The 23,642-nt window shown below is 33.4% G+C and overlaps 1 protein-coding gene across 3 annotated transcripts in view; it reads right to left on the reverse strand.

Annotated features, from left to right (window-relative positions):
- Positions 1-1,130: 1,130 nt before the first annotated feature.
- The window catches only part of Kif18a (kinesin family member 18A), a 66,757-nt gene continuing 44,245 nt past the window's right edge, over positions 1,131-23,642 (reverse strand). For all 3 annotated transcript variants that reach the window (XM_013019662.1, XM_013019663.1, XM_013019665.1), the window contains exons 13-17: positions 22,598-22,827; positions 10,841-11,282; positions 10,037-10,144; positions 3,865-3,974; positions 1,131-1,728 (exon numbers count right to left, since the gene is read on the reverse strand). In XM_013019662.1, the coding sequence (XP_012875116.1) occupies positions 1,649-1,728; positions 3,865-3,974; positions 10,037-10,144; positions 10,841-11,282; positions 22,598-22,827 (970 nt within the window). In that variant the 3' untranslated portion in view covers positions 1,131-1,648. The remainder of the gene's footprint in view (positions 1,729-3,864; positions 3,975-10,036; positions 10,145-10,840; positions 11,283-22,597; positions 22,828-23,642) is intronic.

The following is a 23,642-nucleotide window of genomic DNA, read 5'->3' on the forward strand; positions in this document are numbered from 1 at the left end:
CAAATCATCATCAAAGTAGTTAAAAAAGTACTCCTGGATGGTTGGATAGCACTGAGTTAATTAGCTAATTAGACTTATGATCATTGCTTTAAAGCTGAGACTATCATTGAGAAGAAAGCCTATCTTACAGGATTTGAAAGCAAGAGTTAAGATCACGGACTTTCAGTACTCAGAAACATTCATTTCTTGAATGATTTGTACTCTAGTGGGAAGATCTCAGGGTAGCTCCATCAAAGTTTGGCCAAAAAGATGACTTTGGTACAAGCATTAGTTTGTAGTTAAAACTGATTTAGGAAAAGTTCACATGAAAGAGTGGGAAGTTCACATAGACCTATGTCACTGTAGTTACTGATGGATGCTCTACCGTTTCCCATTATATATAATTTTCTTTTTGATACTATTTCCACCTGGCTTTGCCTCTCCTGTTACCAGGGATGGGATGGCTAGACAAATGCCAAGCACATGTGTCTATTTTCTCTTTTACTTTCAATAGCTTTCTTTTCTGACATTTGCTACAACTCCTTCTATTTCAATTAGCATAGCTATATTCCAAGAAGTCTTCAGGTAGACCAGAGGTAAATGACTTTTAATTTTGCTAGTCATTTATCAGGTATCTGATTAAAAGTTTTCTTTTGAAGTATACTACTACCTAAAATACTTTGAAAAGAAAAAACAGAAAAGTAAGATTGTTAAACAGGTAATATAACCAAAAACGTGAGAAAGGACCCAAAACAACAACAAATTAACAGTGGGTTTCATTGACATAGCTTGAATATAGAATCGCCACTTTTCAATTATGTTTTAAGTAGAAGAAAAGGCTTAAAACTTCTCAGTTAGTTGCTCTATGGTTATTTGCCTTGATGTGAAGTTTCCTATGTTATACAAAATTAAAGTGCATTTAACTACACATATGTTGTATTTAGTACAAAAGGAAGCCAAAAAAGGCAGGTGAACTATGTTGTAATATGCTATTCCTAGAGTGGCAGGAATGACAAAAAACATTTTTGCATTTGGTTCTGTACTGCATATCTGAAATACATATATATAAAACTATAAAACTCATACTTTTTGTAATAGTTCAGACTATGCAAAGGACAGTAATGAGACAGGAAAACCAACCTTTAAAAAAATCTACATTTTTAATATATTGATGAGTAAGGAACATTAGTATTTTATTTATGATGGTTTTTAAAACAATATTTACAAAAACTTTATGGGCACAGCTATCTACATTTTTACATTGAAATATTTTGTGAAAAAAAGTCATATGTAAGAGTAAAATAGTGGATGAAACCATAATAGTACACCAAATACATCTTGGGCTACATTTTTAATCACTTCTAAATTCTCCTTACTTTGAACACAACAGGTACCTTTACTATTATTTTCTAAAATGTTTTAGTCACTTAGCTGTACCATAGTGAAACTAGCATAATGCTAACTTAGGAATCTGAAAGGGTGACAAATACTTTAAAAATTGAAAACATAATTTTGTTGAAATTCTTTATTTAAAATTAAAAAAACTCCTCAAAGTTTCACTTCTTGCTTGTTGAAGATACTTGAGTGAACAGCTTTAGATGGTCCTCTTTCACAAACTGAGACAGTTTTACAAGCACACTTGACCATTTTTTCTTGATTTTGAAATAAGTTATCTTAGATTTCCTTTTGAAATATTTCTTCCATATTTTCTATCCATGTTTGAATTTATTTTATAGGTTTTTTTATACCCTGGAGGAAAAAAAAAACACCAAGGGTTCATAAATACAGTGAAAGTATCATTCAACAAAGGTTTTCACCATTTATCTTATACAAATTTATGGAAAACTATAATCAAAGTAACATGACCTTGACATATATTGTTGTGAATTTAGATGGTTTAAATGACAGCAACAAAAGAACATTGATACCTTTGGTTTAAGTCTTGTATCATCTTCCTTTCTCATATTGAACACTAAAGTTTCAGTGAGTCTATGTACATATTTACCAAGTGAAGTCATGAAAATAAACTACCTTCACATTCTTTCTTTCTCACTGATGCAGGACTATTTCTGTAAGTATTTGTTCCCTTTTACTTTTGCATAAGCAGTTTTTTGTTCTTTGGATATTTCCTCGGGGCTTTGAAACTTTCATGTTTTTGCTTCTAGCACTTCCTAATTGGTTGACACACATCATGTAGTTCTCTTTTCTACCTGTTCCCACTTTTTTAGTTCTGCATTAGCTTTCACAGTCATTCTGCAACCAACAAAGTGATATTAGGATAGGGTGTCACTGATTTCAATAAACAAGTGTTTATCTACTTGCTTTCTTGGTCACAGTAGGTTTTAGATTCAGAGGTACATATTTTCTTGACAAAATTTCTCATTTTTCTGCTCAGTTTATAGTAGTTATATTCTTCCATATGGATGGCTTTTTGTTTTTCTATTTGTATACTGTTGGAGAACTTAGGTGAGTATAACCAAAGGAAGGAAATAGCATTTTTTTGCTTTCCTCTTCATTTGTACTACTACTACTACTACCACCACTACTACTATTACTACTACTATTATTGCTTATTGCATTGGCTTGAACTCCAAGCCTGAGAACTGTCCCTGAGCTTTTTCACCTCAAGGCTGGTACTGTCACTTGAGCCACAACTCCACTTCTGGCTTTCTGTTTATTAACTGGAGATACTTTCTGCTCATTAACTGGGACTTTTCTGCTCAGGTTGGCTTTGAGTTGTATTCTCAGATCTTAGCCTCCTATGTGGCTAGGTTTATAGGCATGAACCACCAACCCCTGGCTTATTTGTATCATTTTAATGTACATAAAATATTATCTTCTCTTATAAACTAATACCTAAGTGCTTGACTATCCTAAAGAATCTAATTTTGTAACCTACTATCAGCTCTTTTTTTAGTTTTATTTTTTGTGAACATACTGTACAGAGGGGTTACAATTATATGGGCAAGATAATGAGTACATTTCTTATCAAGCATTGCAGCCTCCTCCTTTGTTTACCCTTCACATCCCTTCCCAGCCTCCCTCCACCACCCAATCCCCCCTCCCCATCAGCTTTTTTTTCCCCCCATGTGACAAGCATAATAATAGACATTCTTGGTGTTTTTATACCATTTTCAGGCAATAAACAAATCAAATAATTTCTATGATTAGAAATTTTCTTAAATTTATTATTCCTTTAAATTCCAAATGCTACTATAGGACAAAATGAATGCTTACTAAGTAAATGCTTTCTCTATGAAGTGTTAGAAACTGCAGTGCCAGACAGGTACAGGTCTAGATAGCATGGCTCAGATATGGCTGGCATGATACACTTCCAGATCACCTGAAATGCCTTATTCCATAGATTTAGGTCATCCCCTGCAAAGGTAAGGGAATACTGTCACCCTTTAACCTTGTCAATGGGAGTGACCAAATGTTTATAGCTAGGAGCCTGCCTGTGTAGTATCTAGTGAATCAGAGACCATTAAAAGTAACAAGGTGAGAGAAAAATTTCAAGCAGGTATATTTATAAAATATACTTAATTAACTTAATAAATAACAAAGTCACTTATTTCAATTATTAGCTTACTTATTTGCCCATTTTCCTGAAACATGCAGCAATCCCACTAACAAAAAGAATATAGTTAGTTGGGAGATCAGGTTCTAACTTTTGACTCTACCGTAAGATTTCTGGCCAAGTACTTTACGTTTTGTGTCTTTAAGTTTCCTTATCTGTGAAATGTGGAAAACAATATTTGTTCTACTGCACAATACAGGTGATGAGTACTACATAAAAGGAGATTTTTATGAAGACATCATGCAAAGAAATTCTGAATATGTTATATACCCATGCTACTAGCTATCAAATTAAGAGCTTAGACATACCCACTGTTGCTCTGTTTTCCTGTAAGAGCTTATCACTTGAATTATCTTGTCGAATCCGTTTGGCAAATCCATGATTTTCTTCAGTAGTTAATGGCATATCTGATGAAGAACTTGAAAGGAAAAATTTAAATTTAGGTAAAACATCATCTTTGTTATATCTATGTAACAGTGATAAAAAATACTTCAAAATTGGAGGTGCTAAATATAGAGAAATCTTTATAATTTTGGAGGTACTGGGATTGGAACTTAGGGTCTTCTACTTGAGCTCTTCGTTTAGTTTATTTCCTGGTCTTGTACTAGGATCCTTCTACCTGTCTCCCACATAGCTAGATTAAATATGTACATTCAATAGGGTCTTGCTAAATATTTTTTTTTTTGCAAAAGTGAACTGCTAACCTCCTCATGTACCTGGGATTATAGGCACATGCCATCATATCCAGGTGCCCACAGAACAATCTAGTTGGAATATTGAGATGAAACACTTATTCTAACCTTATATTATAGGATATATATATATGCATAATCTCTGCCTTAAAAATATATACAATGGACATAGTGGGGGATATGGAAAAATAAATACTTAAATGATATATGGCAGAATGAAGAAAACAGTACACAGATATTCTGATTCAACAGAGACTGAAAAGATCTGATAAAGTTTGATCAGAGTTCTGAAAAATAACTTTCCTAGCACTAAGTGGTCTTAATTTTTTTTTTTTTTGTCAGTAGTGGGGCTTGAACTCTGGGCTTGGGTGCTGTCCCTGCGCTCTTCAGCTCAAGGTGAGCGGTCTACTGCTTGAGCCACAGCACCACTTCCAGTTTTCAAGTGGTTTACTGGAGATAAGAGTCTCATGGACTTTTCTGCCAGGGCTGGCTTTGAACCGTGATCCTCAGATCTCAGCCTCCCGAGTAGCTAGGATCACTGGTGTGAGCCACCAGAGCCTGGCTTTTTAGGTGGACTGAATTTTAACAGGAAGGTGTAAGGATAGAAGATGAATACTCACTGATTCTTCTACCCTGAATCAAATAAGCTAATTTTAGGCTGATAAAGACACTGTATGTTATCATACAAATTTATGTAGGAACTGGGGGCTTCTTTTTAATGGCAACTTGCTTTTCTGAAAGTGTGAATAATTTAGTAAATTGGTGAGTATATGTTTATAGAACAGAGAGAAGATGCATTAATTGTATACTCATTGCAAAGTCAGAAAAAATAGCCCAGTTTTTGAGCACACTGGATGTAGAGAGAAAAGCAGCTGAACAGATATACATCAATTTTCCAGAAACCCAGAGAGAAACAATTATGATGTTCATAATGGTCACTGTACCTACAGTGTTAAAAAATATAAATGATACATAAATACTATGTTTACAAAGAAGCATTAGTATGATACAAGTAAACAAACTCAACTGTAGATAGTTTTCATTATTAAACACACTTTTGGACTACATTTCTTGAAGTATAAAAGTTATGATCCCTGACTACTTTGGGAAAAATGCTTTCTTTATACAGTTTATGTTGAAATTATTCTTATTATATTATGGAGTCATTTTTTTTACTTTGGTTAGTTCTAAGTCCTTATATTTCATTCACAGCATGCTCTTATTTGAATACTAGGTTTTTGAATGTATCTGCTAGATTAAAATTCCTCTTTCTAGGAATGAAAGAAAACAAGTTGCATATTTTTATGTAAGTAAAAAATAGCCAAACATTTCTGGGTTTTAGATGAAACAGGCTTTTGATGAAATGTTGTAACATTTAAAGTTGGACAATAAAATCAGATGCCATAAAACGGATCTGAGTGCAAAGTCAAATTATATTAAAGACAGTATTTAGAAGAAATCCGAGGACTTCTGTGTAACAAATGTGTTTTCCATAAATATTGATGTTATGGATAACTATTTTACATCCTTACATATGTAAAATGAGACATTTTTAAACAAATGAAAAATATATAGCAAGTACAAGACCACTTTTGAGTGTTAAGAAGATTGTGGAGCAAATATTACCAACCAACCAGCTGGGCTGGGCTGGGCTGTAGCTCAATGGCACAGTGCTTGCCTTGTAAGCACAACACCCTAGGTTTGATCACCAGTACCAAAAGTAAAAGACAAAAAACACCCCCAAAAATAAAAACCAAAAAAACCCCAGTTAAGAATAACTATACAGGGCTGGGAAGGTAGCTCAGCGGTAGAGTGCATGCCTTGCAAGCATGAGGCCCTGGGTTCGATTCCTCAGCACCACATAAACAGAAAAAGCCGGAAGTGGTGCTGTGGCTCCAGTGGTACAGCACTAGCCTTGAGCTGAAGAGCTGAGGGACAGCGCCCAGACCCAGACTTCAGGCCCCATGACCAGCAAAAAAAAAAAAAAAGAATAACTATACAAATAAACTTCAGGGCTGGGAAGGTGGCTCAGTGGTAGCGTGCTCGCCCTGCATGCATGAAGCCCTGGGTTTGATTCCTCAGCACCACATAAGCAGAAAAAGCCACAAGTGGCACTGTGGCTCAAGTGATAGAGTGCTAGCCTTGAGCTGATGAGCTGAGGGACAACACCCAGGACCAGAGTTCAGGCCCCACAACTGACAAAATAAATAAACTTCACAAATTTTTGATTATTATATTAATAAAAATTATGTGTACATGCTCTATTTATGTATTTGGTGCACTAATTTCTTTAGTCAATTGGTCTGCCTTCATGAAGTTTACAAAACTAACGTTCTCTATTCTTGTAATAAGATAAAATTCATTTTTACAGATTTTGAAAAACCTGAGTCTTTTATTTTTAAAAAATACCACAACAAATACAAACCTAAATATGTATATAAAGCTACCAAAATACTAGTGGAAAATACCAGAATTTATTACTCTCAAGTCCATGTAGCTTTAATTGGGAAAAAGGAAGATTAAAAAAAAATAATTATGTACATTTCTAGCATTAATCTCTTTTAACCTTAGTTAATGGCAGGATCTAATTATTGGTACTAGAGGGAATGAAATAGAATAATTAATGGGGTATAAAAAAAATAAAGGTACTTTCTTTACATGTCTTTTGATATTATTTCACAATATTAGCTCATGTGGTTATCCTTAAACTTATCTACAACAACTCCAAACACATAATTCACATACCTAGACATTTCTGAAAAATCATGTGTCTAATAATGGTTATGTTTACATTTTACAAGTATTCTTAATGATAAACAGTTACCACATTTTGATAAATATACCAGAAAATGGATGCTACCAGTAGAAAACCAGAAAACTCAACAGAAATGGATTGAAAGGATAAAATTATCATAATTAGTGATAACATAGATGAAACATGATAGTGAGCTGTTAGGCTCACTAGTGAGCCAGATTAATTACATAATTTAAGCCTGTCTCTTAGAATATTCAGTAGTTACTCCTCATCCTCTGGCTATTAAGACCACCAGTAGATGCCTGAAGTTATGGATAGTACCAAAGCCAATATATGCTCTTTTTTCCTGCACATCCATATTTATAATAAGCTTTTAGATTTAATTGCTAGCATTCCTACTCTTTTTTTTTTTTTTTTTTTGTCGGTTTCAGGGCTTGAACTCTGGGCTTGGGCGCTGTCCCTGCGCTCTTCAGCTCAAGGCGAGTGCTCTACTGCTTGAGCCACATTGCCACTTCCAGTTTTCTAGTGCTTTATTGGAGATAAGAGTGTCACGGAGTTTCCTGCCTGGGCTGGCTTTGAACTGTGATCCTCAGATCTCAGTCTCCTGAGTAGCTAGGATTACAGCGTGAGCCATAGGTTCCCAGCACATTCCTACTATTTTTGAGATAGTAAGTAAAATAAAGTTTACTTGAATAAGAAGCACTGTGATACTATGTTGACTTTATAAACTAGATATCATCTAAGAGATTAACAAATGGGTTGTGTACATAGAGTAGATATATTGTATAAAGGACTAATTCATTTGGAGGAGTGGATAGCACAGGATTTTATAATACTATTCAGAATTATGTGTACTTGTAGACTTCTGGAATTTTCCACTTAGTATCATCAAATCTTGGCTGATTGTAGGAAATGGAAAAGAGTAAAATCAAAACTGGATAAAGGGAGACTATTATACAAATGTTTAAATCTCATGGACAGCCAGTGATATTTAGGAAAAAAATCAACATCTGAATTCAAATATTATGCATTCCAAGTTATTTCTGTACATTAGCAGGGCAAAGAGAAAGCCTACACTTATCTATGAGAAGGTATTCCATGAAGTGAAATTAGCAGACTTTCTGTACATTCTTGTGGCTCAGGTGACAAAATAGCAAAAAGGGAAATTGAAAAAGCTTCATTAAGGTCTTGTCTTTCACAACTTAGTATACCACTTGGATTTTATTAGCACATAGTTAGGTGTGTTTCTTTTTGTATTATTCGTGTTTGTAGCTTGCAGGAATTCTTGAATCTGAGATTAAATGTCTTCTACTCTATACCTGCCATCTTGTTATCTCTTTATGCATCAGTGTCGGTACTTTTTCTATCTGCCAACCATCCAGGTTTCTGAAATGTGTTATTGCTGTTATGATGAAACTGTTAAAAGTTGATTTACTGAGTTATTAATTTCAGTAAATTCTATTTTTTCAGTTCTAGAATATCCATTCTACATTATTAAAACAAACAAATCATAGTTACAATTTTAATATTCTTATCTTCTAATCCTAATCTCTACACTGTGAATCATTGCTTCTCTAAATTGTTTTCTCTGAATTTTTAGTCATGTGGTCATGTCTCTGGACATACCTGGTACTTTTTGTTAAATACATAAAGTATATTTTGTTAAATATATAAAAACTGCAGAGGCTCTGGATAGTATATTCACCCAGTGATATTAAATTCTGTTTTAGCAAGTTAAACTAGAGATAGATTGCCCTGGTCCAAAGATTTAGTTGGAAATGGATCTAAGGTCTATTTAAGGCTTTTAAGAACTGGTCTATTTCAAGTTTGTCCTCTATTATGGCACAGATGTGTGATGATTTCAAATAAAAATCCCGTTTGTCTTATTTATTGTGATCCCTGAACTCAACTTTTTATGTTTCAGTTCCAATAGAATGCTAAAACTCTTTCAAATACTTTAGTTTTTCAACAGCTACTTTCAGCTTGGTCTCTTCTCCTCTCTTAATTAAATCCCCCACCCCCTTCTTAATCTCTGTCTCTCTCCTGTCCACTACTGAGTCTTGAACTCAGGGACTCATGCTTGCTCAGCTTTCTTGCTCCCATCTGGCACTCCTATTACTTGCCTCCAGCCCAGCTTTTTATTAGGTAATTGTAGACTTTTCTGCAAGAGTTGCCTTTGAACTTCTAACGTTCATATCTCTACCACCTGAGTAGCTAAGGTTATAGTCAAGTGCCACAGGTGCCCAGAGCAACTTGGTTTCTTGGCCCCTTATTCCAGAGTTTAGAACTTGGAAAACTTTGAAGACAAAACAGCACAGAATGAATTTGTTTCCTTAGTTCAGTGAGTCTACTCTAAGCTTACATTTTCTGTTACTTCTGTGTCATAAGCTATGAATGGCAAGTACTAAAATGGCAAGTACAGAAAAAGGAGGCAAGGAAAATTTGCTCTCTATAGTATGTTTGTCCTTTGTCTAGGATGTTACACCTGAGTACCAGCTGCCTCAACTGTTCCCTAGTGCCTTCATTCAGCTGTTGTATTTTGTTCAGCTTTTATAATTATGAGGTAATTGCAGCTGTTTTTATGAATGTCTTCGTCTTATACAAGCTATATTGCCAGAGCAAGAAATAGCAGACTGCTCACTTCACTATATATTTAATCAGGCATCAGAATCTACTAAAATAATACTAAGATGAAAGAAGTTCAGTAACGTCTAAAAGGATAAATAACTGAGTAAAAAAAAAACTTCCAATAGAAGAAAAGTTAAAATTAAGTGACATTTTGAAAGCTAGAAGACTTTTCCATTTATTTTTAATAATCTAAAAGATTGAATACTTTGAGTAAATATCAAGTGAAAGACTTGAGCTTCATCAAGATCGCCCTTTGATAACATAAATCCATTGCTTCATTCACAGTAACTTACCATAAATATGCTTAAGCATGAGTTGACAGACTAATTATAAGAAATAAAAAGGAAGCATGGGAAACAAAGGTATAGAGATGATCTTGTGTAGAGATTAAGGCAAAAACAATACCTTGTTAATTTCCGTTTCCTCTTTGCAGCAGCAGTCATTGCCATGTAGGATGGCACTATGCTTGATACAGGCAGAGAATGCTTAGATGAGACTGAAGAAGGGTCATGTCTGCATGAGGAAGGAAGAGAAATAACTCATTTTGTACTTTAGACCAGAGGTATATATAGTTCAATAATTAGAAAAGCATTTGGACTAGTCTATACAGAAAAAATATTTTCTACACTATGAAATTTTTCTAGACTATAAACTATTTTCTACACTAATGTATCTAATTTGCAGTGGGTTCTTTACTTTTCCGTGCTGTTAAGACATTTTTACATTCCCTGTTGCAAAGAAAGGTGGAGGAGTTTTTCTTCCCATATTTTGATTGGGTGTGATAAGGTAGATGACATCCATCAACCATGTTTTAGATGCTAGTTCGATAACATTAATGGAAACTATGGAATTTCCTTTAGGGAAGGCATTAATGAATAATAGCAAGGTAATCCTCCAATGATAGTTTATATTAAGTAATCTCAGAGTATAAGCAGAAACTAAATACAACTTATTGTCTGTTCTAGACTAATAAGGGTCAACTGACTTAAGATATCAAATTTCAGACTTTGAAATATTGCTAGTGGGTGAAGCATCTCATTTACCTTAATTATAAGGAAGATAATTAAGATGAATCACTTTCAAAATCAAGGTACCACACTTGAACTATCAAATAAATTTCCATTACAGCAAAAGAAGAAAAATGAAGCTAATATTTAACAGCTATATAAAACAACAATAACAATAGTCAGCAATTTTTTTTCTTTGTACCTTTGTAAAGTACTTTTGTTTGGTAGTGATTCTTCTTCAGGTAATTTACTTTTCAAATTCCTGGTGTCTTCACATACAGTAAATGTAGCGTTCAAATTCTCCTGTGTATGTTTTGTTCTTCTGTGAAGAGGGACCTCATCCTCATACAACATTTTCAGAGAACTGTCACTGTTTACATTTGAGCTGATAGTCTGCAAACTTGTAGTATGTGATGCTGGTCTTTTTGAGGCTCCTGGAGATGGATTTTGGAATGGTTTTCTACAGTCTTCTGGAGTGTATACAATAGGTTGAAGTTCTTTGCTAAGAGAATCATTGAGCTGCGCACTTTCAAACAACATAGATCTTTGAGTATGTTTTGTTTTTAAGGGAGAAGATATTAGTTTTCTCCGAGTTCTTTTTTGTGTAGGACTTTTAAGCAGATTAGATTCACTTAAAGATGTGCCTGTTAAAAAATGTTTTAAGAACACAAAGAATATAAAGGATAAAAGATTTTCTGCTAATTGATAAAAATTTAACGTTAAGAAAACATGATTTATTGTAATAAGTTTAAGTTAACAAACTCCTCATTAAAGAGAATCTACAATACAGAATTAATGTATAGGTATAGTAAATATTGAGATACTGAGAAATTATAAAAACAAACTTATAACCAACTCCAACAATTTACAAGTACTTAAAATTGGTAGGCAAAGAGATGAATACTTTTCCTATTGTAGAACATATCAACTTAGCATTACTAGTTAGTGATTTATACTTAAGTAAAGCAATTCATAATTTTAGCCAAGTTAAAAAATACATATAAACTTGGCAGCAGTGACTTACACCTATAATCCTAACTACTCCAGAGGATGAAATCAGAGGAACACAGCTTGAAGCTAGCCCAGTCTGGAAATCCATGGGACTCATTTCCAATTAACTACCCAAAAACTGAAGTAGAAGTATGATTCGAGTGTAGAGCAGAACAAGAAGCTCAGGGACAGAGTCCAGGCCCTGAGTTCAAGCTCAGTTCTGGCATACACAGATACAAAAATACACGTATAGCAATCATTATAGTACATGTGTTATTCTTGTTACATTATTATTATTATGTATAGCAGAACAGTTGACAAGAGGTTCTTCTGTGGGGTAGGTTGACAATTACCCTCTAGGAAATGCAATTTAAAAACAGGAAGAAAAATATGATCCCTGTTCTACTAAGGAATTTTACTTTTCTGAGAACTAGATAAATGAGATCTAGATCTTAAAATAATTTTCCACTCCCTTTAACATGACATTTGTCAAATTTTCCATTACCAGATATTTTTATACTAATGCTGCAGTGTAAAGACAGTTACTTTTCTCCACTGTGCAGCTACCACCAATTTGGTGGCTATTAATAGCTGGAAGATTAACTTCTTTTCCCATGAGAGGCACAGGGGTATAGAAGACAGAAAACTATATCAAGGATAAAGAACTGAATTGGGAGTCAGGAGACGTGAATTCTATTTCTGGCTTCACCACCAACTCACTGAGTGACCTTGGGCAACTCACTTAAGCAGTGTGGACATTGATACCCTCTAGAAAAAAAAGAATGATGTCTTTGTAGACAGGAATTTTCTAGGATTCAATGATGGAAATATTTGGAGTTCAAAAGAAGGTTCCAGAAGTATAAAATATGCCTCATCTTAGCATTGCAACTTTCACAGAGAAGGTGGCCATTTCATAGAGAGGGTAAACAGTCAATTTAGGACTAGCTGCTAAAAAAGTTCAGGGGAGAAGCTAAACAAAATGAAGAGTTCAACACATACATAAAAATTAAGTCTTCTGTAACTATAAATGCAAAAGAATAATGACTTCATTTATTAATGAAAATGAAAAATATACAACAGATATTTGACTTCAAATATGATTTATAAAATAATTACATATAATAAACAATTATATTTTTTAGCCAATTAGATACATTAAGATAGTATAGAAACTACAGAGTATTGGGCTAGGAGAAATGAAGCATTCATAGATTATAAGAACTACTGAATATGTTTGGCCTATGTCTATAAAAGAGATTCTTTGTACTTTTCCATTACAAGAAAAAGGCGCATAGTAAATTTCCAGAACAGGCTTGTGTTCTTCTACAGAGCCCCTCATTCAGCTTGTGAAAATCCTAACTAGCAAGATTCCAAAATTTTGAGAATGCAGTGTAGAAATGATAAAGAAGGAACCTGAAAGCAAATTATAATCCCACAGAATGAGAAAGGAAATTGGAGAATGTCAGAAGAAAAGATCTTAATAGATGATATCGTCAATAAAATATCTTACAGTTTCAGCAATAACCAGAAAGGGATAGGACATTAAAAATAAATTGTTATAACCTGGGATAGAAAACACAAATAGCCATTTATTAGGCCAATGCATCTTATCTCTACAAGAGTTAGCTCAGTGTATCATATACTTAAGTATAGGTGCCATGGTAGTAATGTACCTTATAATTTTTTGATAATTTTACTATTTTAGATCCTCTTTTGGGGGCTTAAAAGTCTCATATTATAGATGTACTGTATTCAATTTCTATTGACCTGAGATAGTTATGACCCATGAGATGTAACTGAATGTGAACTCTTCACAAAATTCATAGCCAAACAATAATAAATATAATGTTAGGACATTTAAGTCACTGCTATTAATTCTAATCCTGAATCCATATTTGTATTATTTTCTATAGGAAAAAAAAGACTTTCTAGCTACAGTTTGGGAACAGTAATCTAAGAGATTTCACTGTAATGAGAATTTTAAGAGTTTGGGGAAGTAATATGATAGCCAGGGAAGAACATTCTAATGATGGGTTATATGGTTTGAGACTCAACCAGTTATGATGCAGGTTTTGTAAAGATTTGGTGAAAGAAGAGAGGAAATAACAAAGATCCAATGGCAACAATCAATTTGTTGAGCTTAAGGAAAAGAGAAGACTGTGGGACTGAAGTATAATTAAGTTGGTGGCAAAGTAGAAACGAGAAGAGGCCACAGAAATCAAAAGGGGCCAGGCCACTTAAACGGACAACATAAGAGTGCAGAGGGATATCTGTGGAGGATCTTAAGTTTGGACATGCTATGGTCTGATAGAAGAAAAAGATCGCTTTGCTTGTTGGGTGAGAATAGAGTTTGAATGGGCAAGATAAAACCAGGGAGGTTAGAAACAAGGCTATTGTTATAGCTCATGTAGGATACAATGAAAACTTGGATAAGAGTTATTGCTTGGGCTAGGAAGGTGGCTCAGTGGTAGAGCACTTGCCTTGCATGCATGAAGCCCTGGATTCAATTCCTCAGCACCATATAAGCAGAAGAAGCCAGACGTGGCACTGTGGCTCAAGTGGTAGAGCACTAGCCTTGAGCTGAAGAGCTGAGGGACAGCACCCAGGCCCAGAGTTCAGGCCCCACGACTGACCAAAAAAAAAAAAAAGTGAGTGTGTGAGAGAGGGAGATTACTGTAGTGATGGTGAGATATAAGAAGGTGTCAGGATTAAACAACCACAAAAAAGTCAGCTCACTAGTAAAGGGCAGTATAAAAATTTCCTTACATAGATCCCAGAATTAACTTTGATATGTCAATATTTGTGAATATGAAAAATACTACAGTTGATATCTATTTTCCTAAGTGTATTTAAAAAATGCTTACACTTAAATTACTCTTTTAATTATTATAATGCTGTTAAGCTAGTTCATCCTCAAGTATATGCAATATCCAAATAATTGTGAACAAATTGTCTGGATTTGTTTAATCTCTATTCAGAAGAAAAGTAAATTATACTTTACATATGAATGCTTCTTAGTAGCAAAGAAATTTAAAGGCTTATATAACTATTCAACTAGTGTTCAGTTAAACTTTGTCATTTTATAGTTTGTTATTTATAGTAAGAAAACTATATGGTCAAAGTCATAGTATCATTTATATTAGTTACTGGTACACTTGAACTTATATTTGGTCATTTTGTTTATTGAGAGTAGTCAGGTAATAAAAAGAAGCAATATAAAGTAATAACATAGGTGATTAACATAATGAAGATTTATAAAGCAAATGCTCTTTGCAGGTCCAAAAATAGGAACAAAAGTTAATATTCTACTTTATTCTACAAAATAAGATGGTATCTCCTGACTACCATTATACAAAAAGAAAATAAGTGGATTAAATGTGGAAACCTTTATAATTTAAAATTAGGTTTTTATAAAAACTAAAAACCTAGCATGCTTGAGGCCCTAGGTTAGATTTCTAGTACAACAAAGAAACCAAACCCCAAAGCACTTTACAAACAATCATAGATATGAAAAAGCAAAATGCACACAACATATCTGGCAAAAGGATAACAGCTCATGTTATGTATATACCTTCAATGATGCATGTTTGTAGGTCTATTTATTGAAACAAAATAAATTAGAAAACAACAATAAAAAAATCAGACAAAGGAAATGAACAAGAAATTAATTCAGAGCAATTAAACAAGAGGTTTCATAAAACCCTTGCATCTAGCCAACTGCTGATAACATGTCTGTGATCCTATCTACTTAAGAGGTAGAAATTGTGGCTCACAATTCAGTCACTTATGGCAGAGAAAGCCTAGAGAAGAATCGTCTATTAACTAGCAAAAAGCCCAAAGTGGAAGCATGGCTCAAGAGAGTACCAACCTTAGTGAAAAAGCCAAGCCAGAATGTGAAGCCGAGTTCAAGTCCCAGACCTTCCCACCACTTCTCTAAGAGAAAGTAGCAAGTAGCGTTAGAAAATTTCCCACATGGTTCCATTTAAAAAGAGGATGAGCTATTTAATCACTAAGGAGTTTAAAATCCTAGTTTCAAAAAATGGGCAGGCCTTTTCGGACACCTTTGATATACCCTATCCTGGGATCTAAATAATTTTATCCTGAGGAACTAATTTATCAAAAGCGTAAGACTGAAAAAAAAAAAGAAAAAACAAAAATGTAAGACTGAAAACACTGAAAGTTAGCGTAAAAAACAGAATGCAGGATTTAACAAACATGAGTCACAGACTGCAAAGTAGAGTTTCTGTGATCGTGAGACATTGATGAATGGGATCAGATCTAATTGAGATTTGGCACAAAATGATGGCAAGGTTATTTTGTTTGCTAGCACTCCTGTTAATATGTACGTGAAGAGATATTTTGGGAAACTATTCAATGGCAAGTAGGTAGCTAGGTTCTAGAGTGACATCAAGTATTAATATATGCATTTCAATAAACATTTTGAGGCTAAAATGATTGATCCAAAAATTACTGTACTAATCCTAAGTCCAGATTCTTTATAACAGCCTGTGACTCACAGAAATCATAGTTTCAAATAATAGAATTTTTGAATTTTAACTACTTAAGAGTTATGTAACTTAAGGTATGACCAAATTAACCAAAAAAGTATTTTCCAATGTAGTATAACATGATGTGGTTATTATATTATCAGTGCCAATACAGAAAACATCAGCTATATACCAAACACTACACAAAAAGAATGTATTTTTCCCATGTACTAAAGAATTATCATAGTGCTTCAGATTAATCCAGCACTTCAAGAAATAAATCAACCATGACCTTTTGATATTTGTCTCTGTAGGAAATAGCTGACACTAGGTAGTTTTCTTTTTGCTCTGGAAAAAAAAAAAACCACAATGCAAAAAATCCCTTTAATTCAAAGTAATATTTGCAATTGCAGATGAGTAGCTAAAAGCTCTTACCACTTGGAAAATGAGAGGCAAATAAAAAGTATTTAGGGTTAAAGGTAATGATTAATGATTAGGGCTATTTGTAATGATCAAATTTTGTTACCTTGTGGGAAAAATTTGGAAGATACAGTGTATTATCATTTTTACTATGTTATATTATTTGAAAAAGAGGCACAGAGGTCCTATTTTTAATAAAAATTTCCTTCAACTAAAACAAATTTAGAGAAAATCTAAATTTATGAAGGTATTCAATCAGAATATCTGTATTCTGGAAAAACTGATTTCTACTACTATCTTTCTTTCATTGTGCTTTGAGATAAAACGACTGACACAGGGTGTAAAGTTTTTTAAAAAGGAAAGGTTAGAGACAGAAATATTATACTGACTGTAAGTTTCCAGATGGATAATGAGGAAATCTTGACTTTTCATTTAATGTCAGAAATTTTATCAGTTCCACAAATAAACCTGCTGTCAGCATCCCCAGCATGCCCAGGACTCAGTGAGTGTACTATTTTCCAGAGAGAAAATAGGTGCCTGTATTATTCAAAAAATATGTAATTTGAAAGTAAAGATTTTAAGTAATATGAATTTATGTTTCCCCGAAATTCATCAGGTTGATATTGGCAAAATAACAAAATTTAAAAATTTTAAAAAGTTAAGTTTTTCTCAAATAGAAAGTGATATAGAAAAAAATTAAAAAAAACCCATATAACAAAAATAGGAAATATTATCTTTAGGCATATTGTTAGTAACAAATGTACAGGAAATACATAAAGAAAAAAACTATGTGGAAGAACATAAAGAGGCTAAAATATAGATAAACTATTAGTAGGACCTTTGTTGTTTTTTTTTTGTTTTTAGTGTTGGTATGGGGGCATGAAATAGCCTGGTGCTATCCCTTAGGTTTTTACTCAAGGCTAGTGCTCTACCACTTAAGCTGCAACTCCACTTTTGGAAATAAGACTTAGAACTTTCCTGCCCAGAGGCTGGCTTTGAAAAGCAAGCCTCAGATCTCAGCCTCTGAATAGCTAGGATTACCTCCAGCTGCTGGCAACTTATCAGTTTTTAATATATGTCATGTTAAAATAGCATCTATTAATTCTACATAGATAAATGGGCTAAGAGAATAGAAATTCAATAAAGAGAATTGTGTTACTATGTAGTATATATAAAACAAAGATCTAGTAAGGATAAACTGTGTCTGAGTATACACACACATACACACACAGAATAGGCTCCTTAGAAAATGAGAGTTTAAGAGTATGTCACCGTATACAATAATATATTAGGAGCTGGGCACTGGCCTGGGTACTCATGCTTATAATCCTAGCTACTTTAATCCCAGCTACTTGGGAGGCTGAGTTCTGAGAATCTTGGTTCAGAGCCAGCTCAGGTAGGAAAGGACATCAGCCTCTTATCTCTAACTAACTACCTGAAAACTGGTAGTGGAACTGTGGCTCAAAGTAGTAGAGCCTTGACCAAAAATGCTCAGCAATGGTGCCCAGGTCCTGAGTTTAAGCCCCACAACTGACTAAAAACAAGGAGAAAAGGGAAGAAACAATCTATGTATGGAAAAGCCTTTTGAAGAATGTTTCCAAACTTTGAGAAAAGTTTTAAAATTTCAACACTAAATGGAACACCTCAAAGTTAAGAGTAAATGATGGCTTAAATGGTAGCCTTGGAATCCATCCACAGTAATCCTTCACCCCCAATAAAAAATAAGGTAAACAATTAAATTTCAAGGATGTAATTGCACCATGTATAGTAGAGCAAAGAGTAAATATCCCATGGTGATCTCATCTACTCCTGTAGCTTTAAATACCATGAAAATGTTAACTTTTCTGAAATTTGTATTTTGGCATAGACTTCTCTCCTGAACTTCAAATTCTTAACTGCCTACATGATGTCTCCACTTGCATGTATTGGAGACACATTTAACATGACCCAAACTGAACTACTGATTTCTTAACTCCCTCCTGTAAAGCTTACTCTACTTAAACTCTTTATTATCTTGTTTAAATTTACCCCATTTTTTCAGATGTCCAGTTCAAAAATCCCAAGTCTATTTTGTCCAGAAATTCTGCTAGCTTTACTTTCAAAACAAATTCTAGCCAGGTGCTGGTGGCTATGCCTATAATCCTAACTACTCAGGAAGCTGAGCTTTGAGGGTGGAGGTTTGACACCAGCACAGGCAGATAAACATGTGATATTCTTATCTCCAATCTCCAAAGAGAAAAATGCTAGAAAGTGGAGCTGTGGCTCAATTGGTAGAGCACCAGTCTTGAGCCAAAAAGCTAAGGGATAGCCAGACCTTGAGGAAGCTCCATGAATGTTTAAGAGTTAGGTTTATAGCATGATGTATTTATTAGCCTAAAGTAAGTAGCTGACAAATGGTAGAAGTTCATTATTACTGAGTAAGTAAATATTCTTATTCTTAAGATTTTGTAAATAGACAATTTTCCAATGAAAACTATACTAGAAAATTAACACACACTTATACAAATTATAAAAGTTCACAGACTTTTTAGCAAATAAAAGTGGAAAGGATAGTAATAATTGCTATTAAATTGGCAAAAAAAATCAAGAATTGGCAAGGACAGATATCTTTGTTAACTGTAAAACAACTCTTTGGTTTTCAATATGAACAAATGGTAGCAACAAATCACTTGAATTGACAATGGAGGAATATGAACACTGATATTTGATTAGATATTTGGCAGCCTTAGGAGTAAAGAGGGTATCACACTTTCTTTTAGAGATATCTGATATCTCTAAATATAAGAAATAATGGGTGTGAAATTTACTTTGAAATAAGTTAGGCTGTTGGTACTTGGGACTCATAATAGAGTTCCTTTTTGAACTCTTTATCCATATTAGTAATTCATTAATAAAATGTCAAAACTGAAATTATGTTAACACTAACAGGAAGTGGATATAAAAAGAGGAACTCCTCCTATACTCCTGATGGGAACTGAGATAATCACATAGGGGAGGAGTTACTTGGCATATGTTGCATACTGAAATATATACATTCACCCCAAGCAAGAAAATTCAACTTCTGGGAATTTATCACAGGATAATCAGATATAATCACTAGGATAAATATATTACTGAACTGTTATTTGTAATTTATCAAACAACTTAAATTCCTAATATTGGAGCACAGGATAGATTAATAGTGGTGGTTAATCTAATCAAACTTTTTAAACCACAGAATGGCTATGTGCAAGTTAAAGAAAAACAATGAACCTAATACAAAAGTTCTTAAGGAACTTGAAATAAATTCAAATCCTACAGCAGTAACAAAACCAATTAATACCTGGTTCAAGAGATTATGCACACAAAAGTCAATGACATGTATAGCCTTAAGATGAGATACGTTTGACTTGTATTAGGCACATTTTATCTTTAAATGGTCAGGATTAACATTTACAATATTACTTTAGAAACAGATACTATCTGGGTATTGTTTCATGTCTTTAGAAATCCAAGTATAAATTATTCTCATTATGCTTCAAATAAAACAGTAAGTGGAGTCATGAAACCCTTCCTGATATTCTTTGACTGTGCTTATAATTGCACAAAACATTCATAATTCATTAAGTAAACAAGACACACCAAGCAAATAGTTAACTTCTAAAATCATTTGAACAAAATCATGTAAAATAACAAATCAAGAAAACATAAAAACAAAACCCATTCTCTTATGTTTTCCAAAGAAAATACATACAAAACCTAACATGACTTCAGTAATCTTTCCTTTTGCAAATATTATGAAAAAGAATTAAGAACCAAATAAATGTTTGTTTAAATGTTTGTTTCATTGTTGCCAAGTATATATTCAGTTGAACTATGCATGAAATGTGTATTTTAAAATAAGGAATAATGAGCATCCACTAGCAGGTGGTCAGTCAGTGTTTAAATCCTATTTCCTTTTCAACATCTTGAATACATTATAGAGAAGGAATTAACCCTAGGCTCAAAAGGTATAGAGAGTGAGACTTTTTTTTTTTTTAAGAGAATGTATTAAATTTCCCTTTTATTTTAAAGTAAAGAAAAAAATGTAGTTAATTCAGACCAACCTATCATCTGATGGGAAATAAAAAATCTGGAATATGTATATATATATATGTATATATTATTTCCCATATATATATGTACGTCCCATCTGTTTGAAGGCCCAGGATTGAAGAACAATAGGTAAAAGGAAGAAGTAGAAGTTTAGGAAAGTTAATTTCTGAAATTAGAGCTAATTTCCCCTTGAGGTTGTTTCACTGATGCCAGAGGAAGTGACAGAAAGCTCAGCAATAATGGGAGCATTGGGAGTAAAGAGATGATAAACACCTGTAGGTTGCCAGATTCTCAGAAATGATATAAAAACCCTAAACCTAAAACAAATTAAAAAATACTAATAAAAAATAGCAAATGATACAGAAACCATAATCCCACTAGCAATCAAAGAATTACAGGTCTTAAAAGAATACATGCTATATTAGTGTCAGTATTTGGGGGTTTGGCAAAGATGAACACATGTACTCGTATGCACATTAGGTTTAGGTGGCAGATCCTTTATCCTAAATTAGTAGGAACAGAATCTTTTTTTTTTTGGAATGTTTATAACAGACTTCCCTGGTTGAAGATCCTTAACCTTAAGATGTGAAATCTCAGAAATCCAAAACTTTTTACTATCATGTCAGCTCAAAAACATTTTTCAGATTTTGCAGCATATTAGATTTTATATATTGGATTAGAGATGTTCAATCCTTATAGGAAAAAAAAAATCTGAGGTGAAAAACACAGTGTAAATTTATCTGTCTATATCACTATCTCTGTCTGTCTATCTGTCTGCCTATCTATCTATCTATGTGTCAACTTCATGTTTCAGTTTCTAGGAATCTTCTATATGGATATATACATGTGAACATATGGTATTATTGTGTGAATACAGACTGGCTTCCAGGTGCTAGGGCTACTTTGTGAGGATCTGGAAACTTTAAGAGGTAGGGTTATTTGGAATAATTAGGTCATGGAGCCATGCCATTGAAGGCTACATCTGGTCTTCTTCCTGTCCATGAAACTAAGAAGCTACTCCATGAAGTGTTCTTGCAACCAGGATGTTCTGTGGTCAGTGCATGAGATCAAACAGCCAAAACTGAACCAAATGAAATTGATTCAAACGAATTAACTTTAAGTGTGTTTTCTCAAGTATTTAGTCAGAACAATGAGAACTCTAACAAATACAAACAAGTATATTTTCTGATAAGACTATTCATAAAGACAATATTAAGTAAATTATAGTATATTTGTTCTCTGGATTTTTTGTACTTTAAAAAGAATGAAATAAATTCTTCCTGTAAGTATACTAAAGATGTTTGTAATAAACTAAATAAATGAAAAACTACAGACCAATATTTAAAATATCCTACCATTCATATGAAATCTAATGAAAAGCTGATGATCTAATAAAGTGTATTTGTAACACACACACACATAAAGAAAGTGTAGGCAAACATAACAAAACTGATAACATCCATTATCTCAAAGAGAATTCTGAGGAGATAATTGATGTTTTGAGGAGAGACAAAGAGGGCCTTTACTTTTCATGTTACATAATGTCTGCATTGTCTTAATTCAAGATTATATATTAACTTTGCAATTAATATCTTCACACAATTTTGAGAGTAAATAAGAGGAAATGATATGTCAATAAAAATAGTAACTATACAGGATAGTTGATCTAATGAAAGGATTATTATTACTGAACAGAGCATAATCAGTTATAAGGTTTCATCTTTAATAAAAGTTAAAACTTGAAGGGCAGGAGTAAAACTTTTACTTCAGAAAATGGTATTTGGTAGATTTATTTAAAACATCAATGTATACTTACTCTTAGATCCTAGGAAGATACCTGTGACTTGAAATGACTTTGAAGTTAATTTTATTGTTAATTATCACTAAATAACTGAGTCTCCTAAAAAGTAACTGCTTTGTAGATTAGTTTATAAAGAATCTCTTTAGAAATAATGTTATTATTTGCTTAAAACAAAACCAGTACTTACAAGAAGGGGTAGCTGTCCCAAGTTGTGGAAAGGTCATCAGAACTGAAATCCCTGGTATATCATTTTGTTTTGGATGTTCGGTACTTTGGTCAGCCCAAATCACCACTTTTTTCCTCTCTACTAAATGTTCAATTTCTTTGAAATCAGATTCAAAAGAATTATTTGAAAGGCCAGTTTCTTTCAATGTGCAATACTGTTTTCTTAGGGCTGGAAGTAACGCATTCAATACTCTATAAAGAAAAGATGACGAGATAAACATAACATTTTAAATATCATATAGTTCTTTTGTACAATGCTCAAACTATTATATCATTAAAACTATTTCCTTTATATGGTTTCTTTTAGAAAACCTCAACATATGCTTAATCTATTAAGTATAGAGTGGAAAGAAGCTTGAGTGGGAACCATGGGAACCAGGTTCTATTCTTAGACTTTATATACTTTCTTTGGAGAAACAACAAACTGAAGTTTCTCATACATACATACATACATACAGGTATATACATGTACATGTGTGTGTGTGTGTATATATATATATATGGTATATATATATATACCATAGGGCAACACCTGAGCAGCAACATATAAGATACTGTTTTGTGGACTAAATAACTTACATACATGTAAAAGAAAACTGTGATTTACAAATCATACATGTTATTAACATAAAATTAAAATAAAAATACAGTATGTTAAATGACAGAATTCATTTTACATATATAATATTAAAATATATGAAATGAAAGGATAAAATAAATCTACCTTAAGTTAGAAAAGCTAAAGCAATGACTTTCTAATGGGACTGAATATGGTTGCAAGGAGAGAAATTCTGGGCAAGAAATATTTCAGAAGAGACGCAGCGGGTGAGCGGATTCTACTCAACACCAGCAAGAACCGACAAGGAGCGGACATCTTCATCCTGCAGTTTGCAGACCAGAGACGACCCAGGATCCAAGACTGGCCGTGAGTACAAGCCCGAAGTCCTCACTCCTTCTCAGGGAGTAGAGGAGGGAAGGCCACCCCTCCCCCCCCAGCACCAGTGATC

Source organism: Dipodomys ordii, unplaced genomic scaffold (genome assembly GCF_000151885.1).
Source record: "Dipodomys ordii isolate 6190 unplaced genomic scaffold, Dord_2.0 Scaffold46, whole genome shotgun sequence".
Classification (NCBI taxonomy): domain Eukaryota; kingdom Metazoa; phylum Chordata; class Mammalia; order Rodentia; family Heteromyidae; genus Dipodomys; species Dipodomys ordii.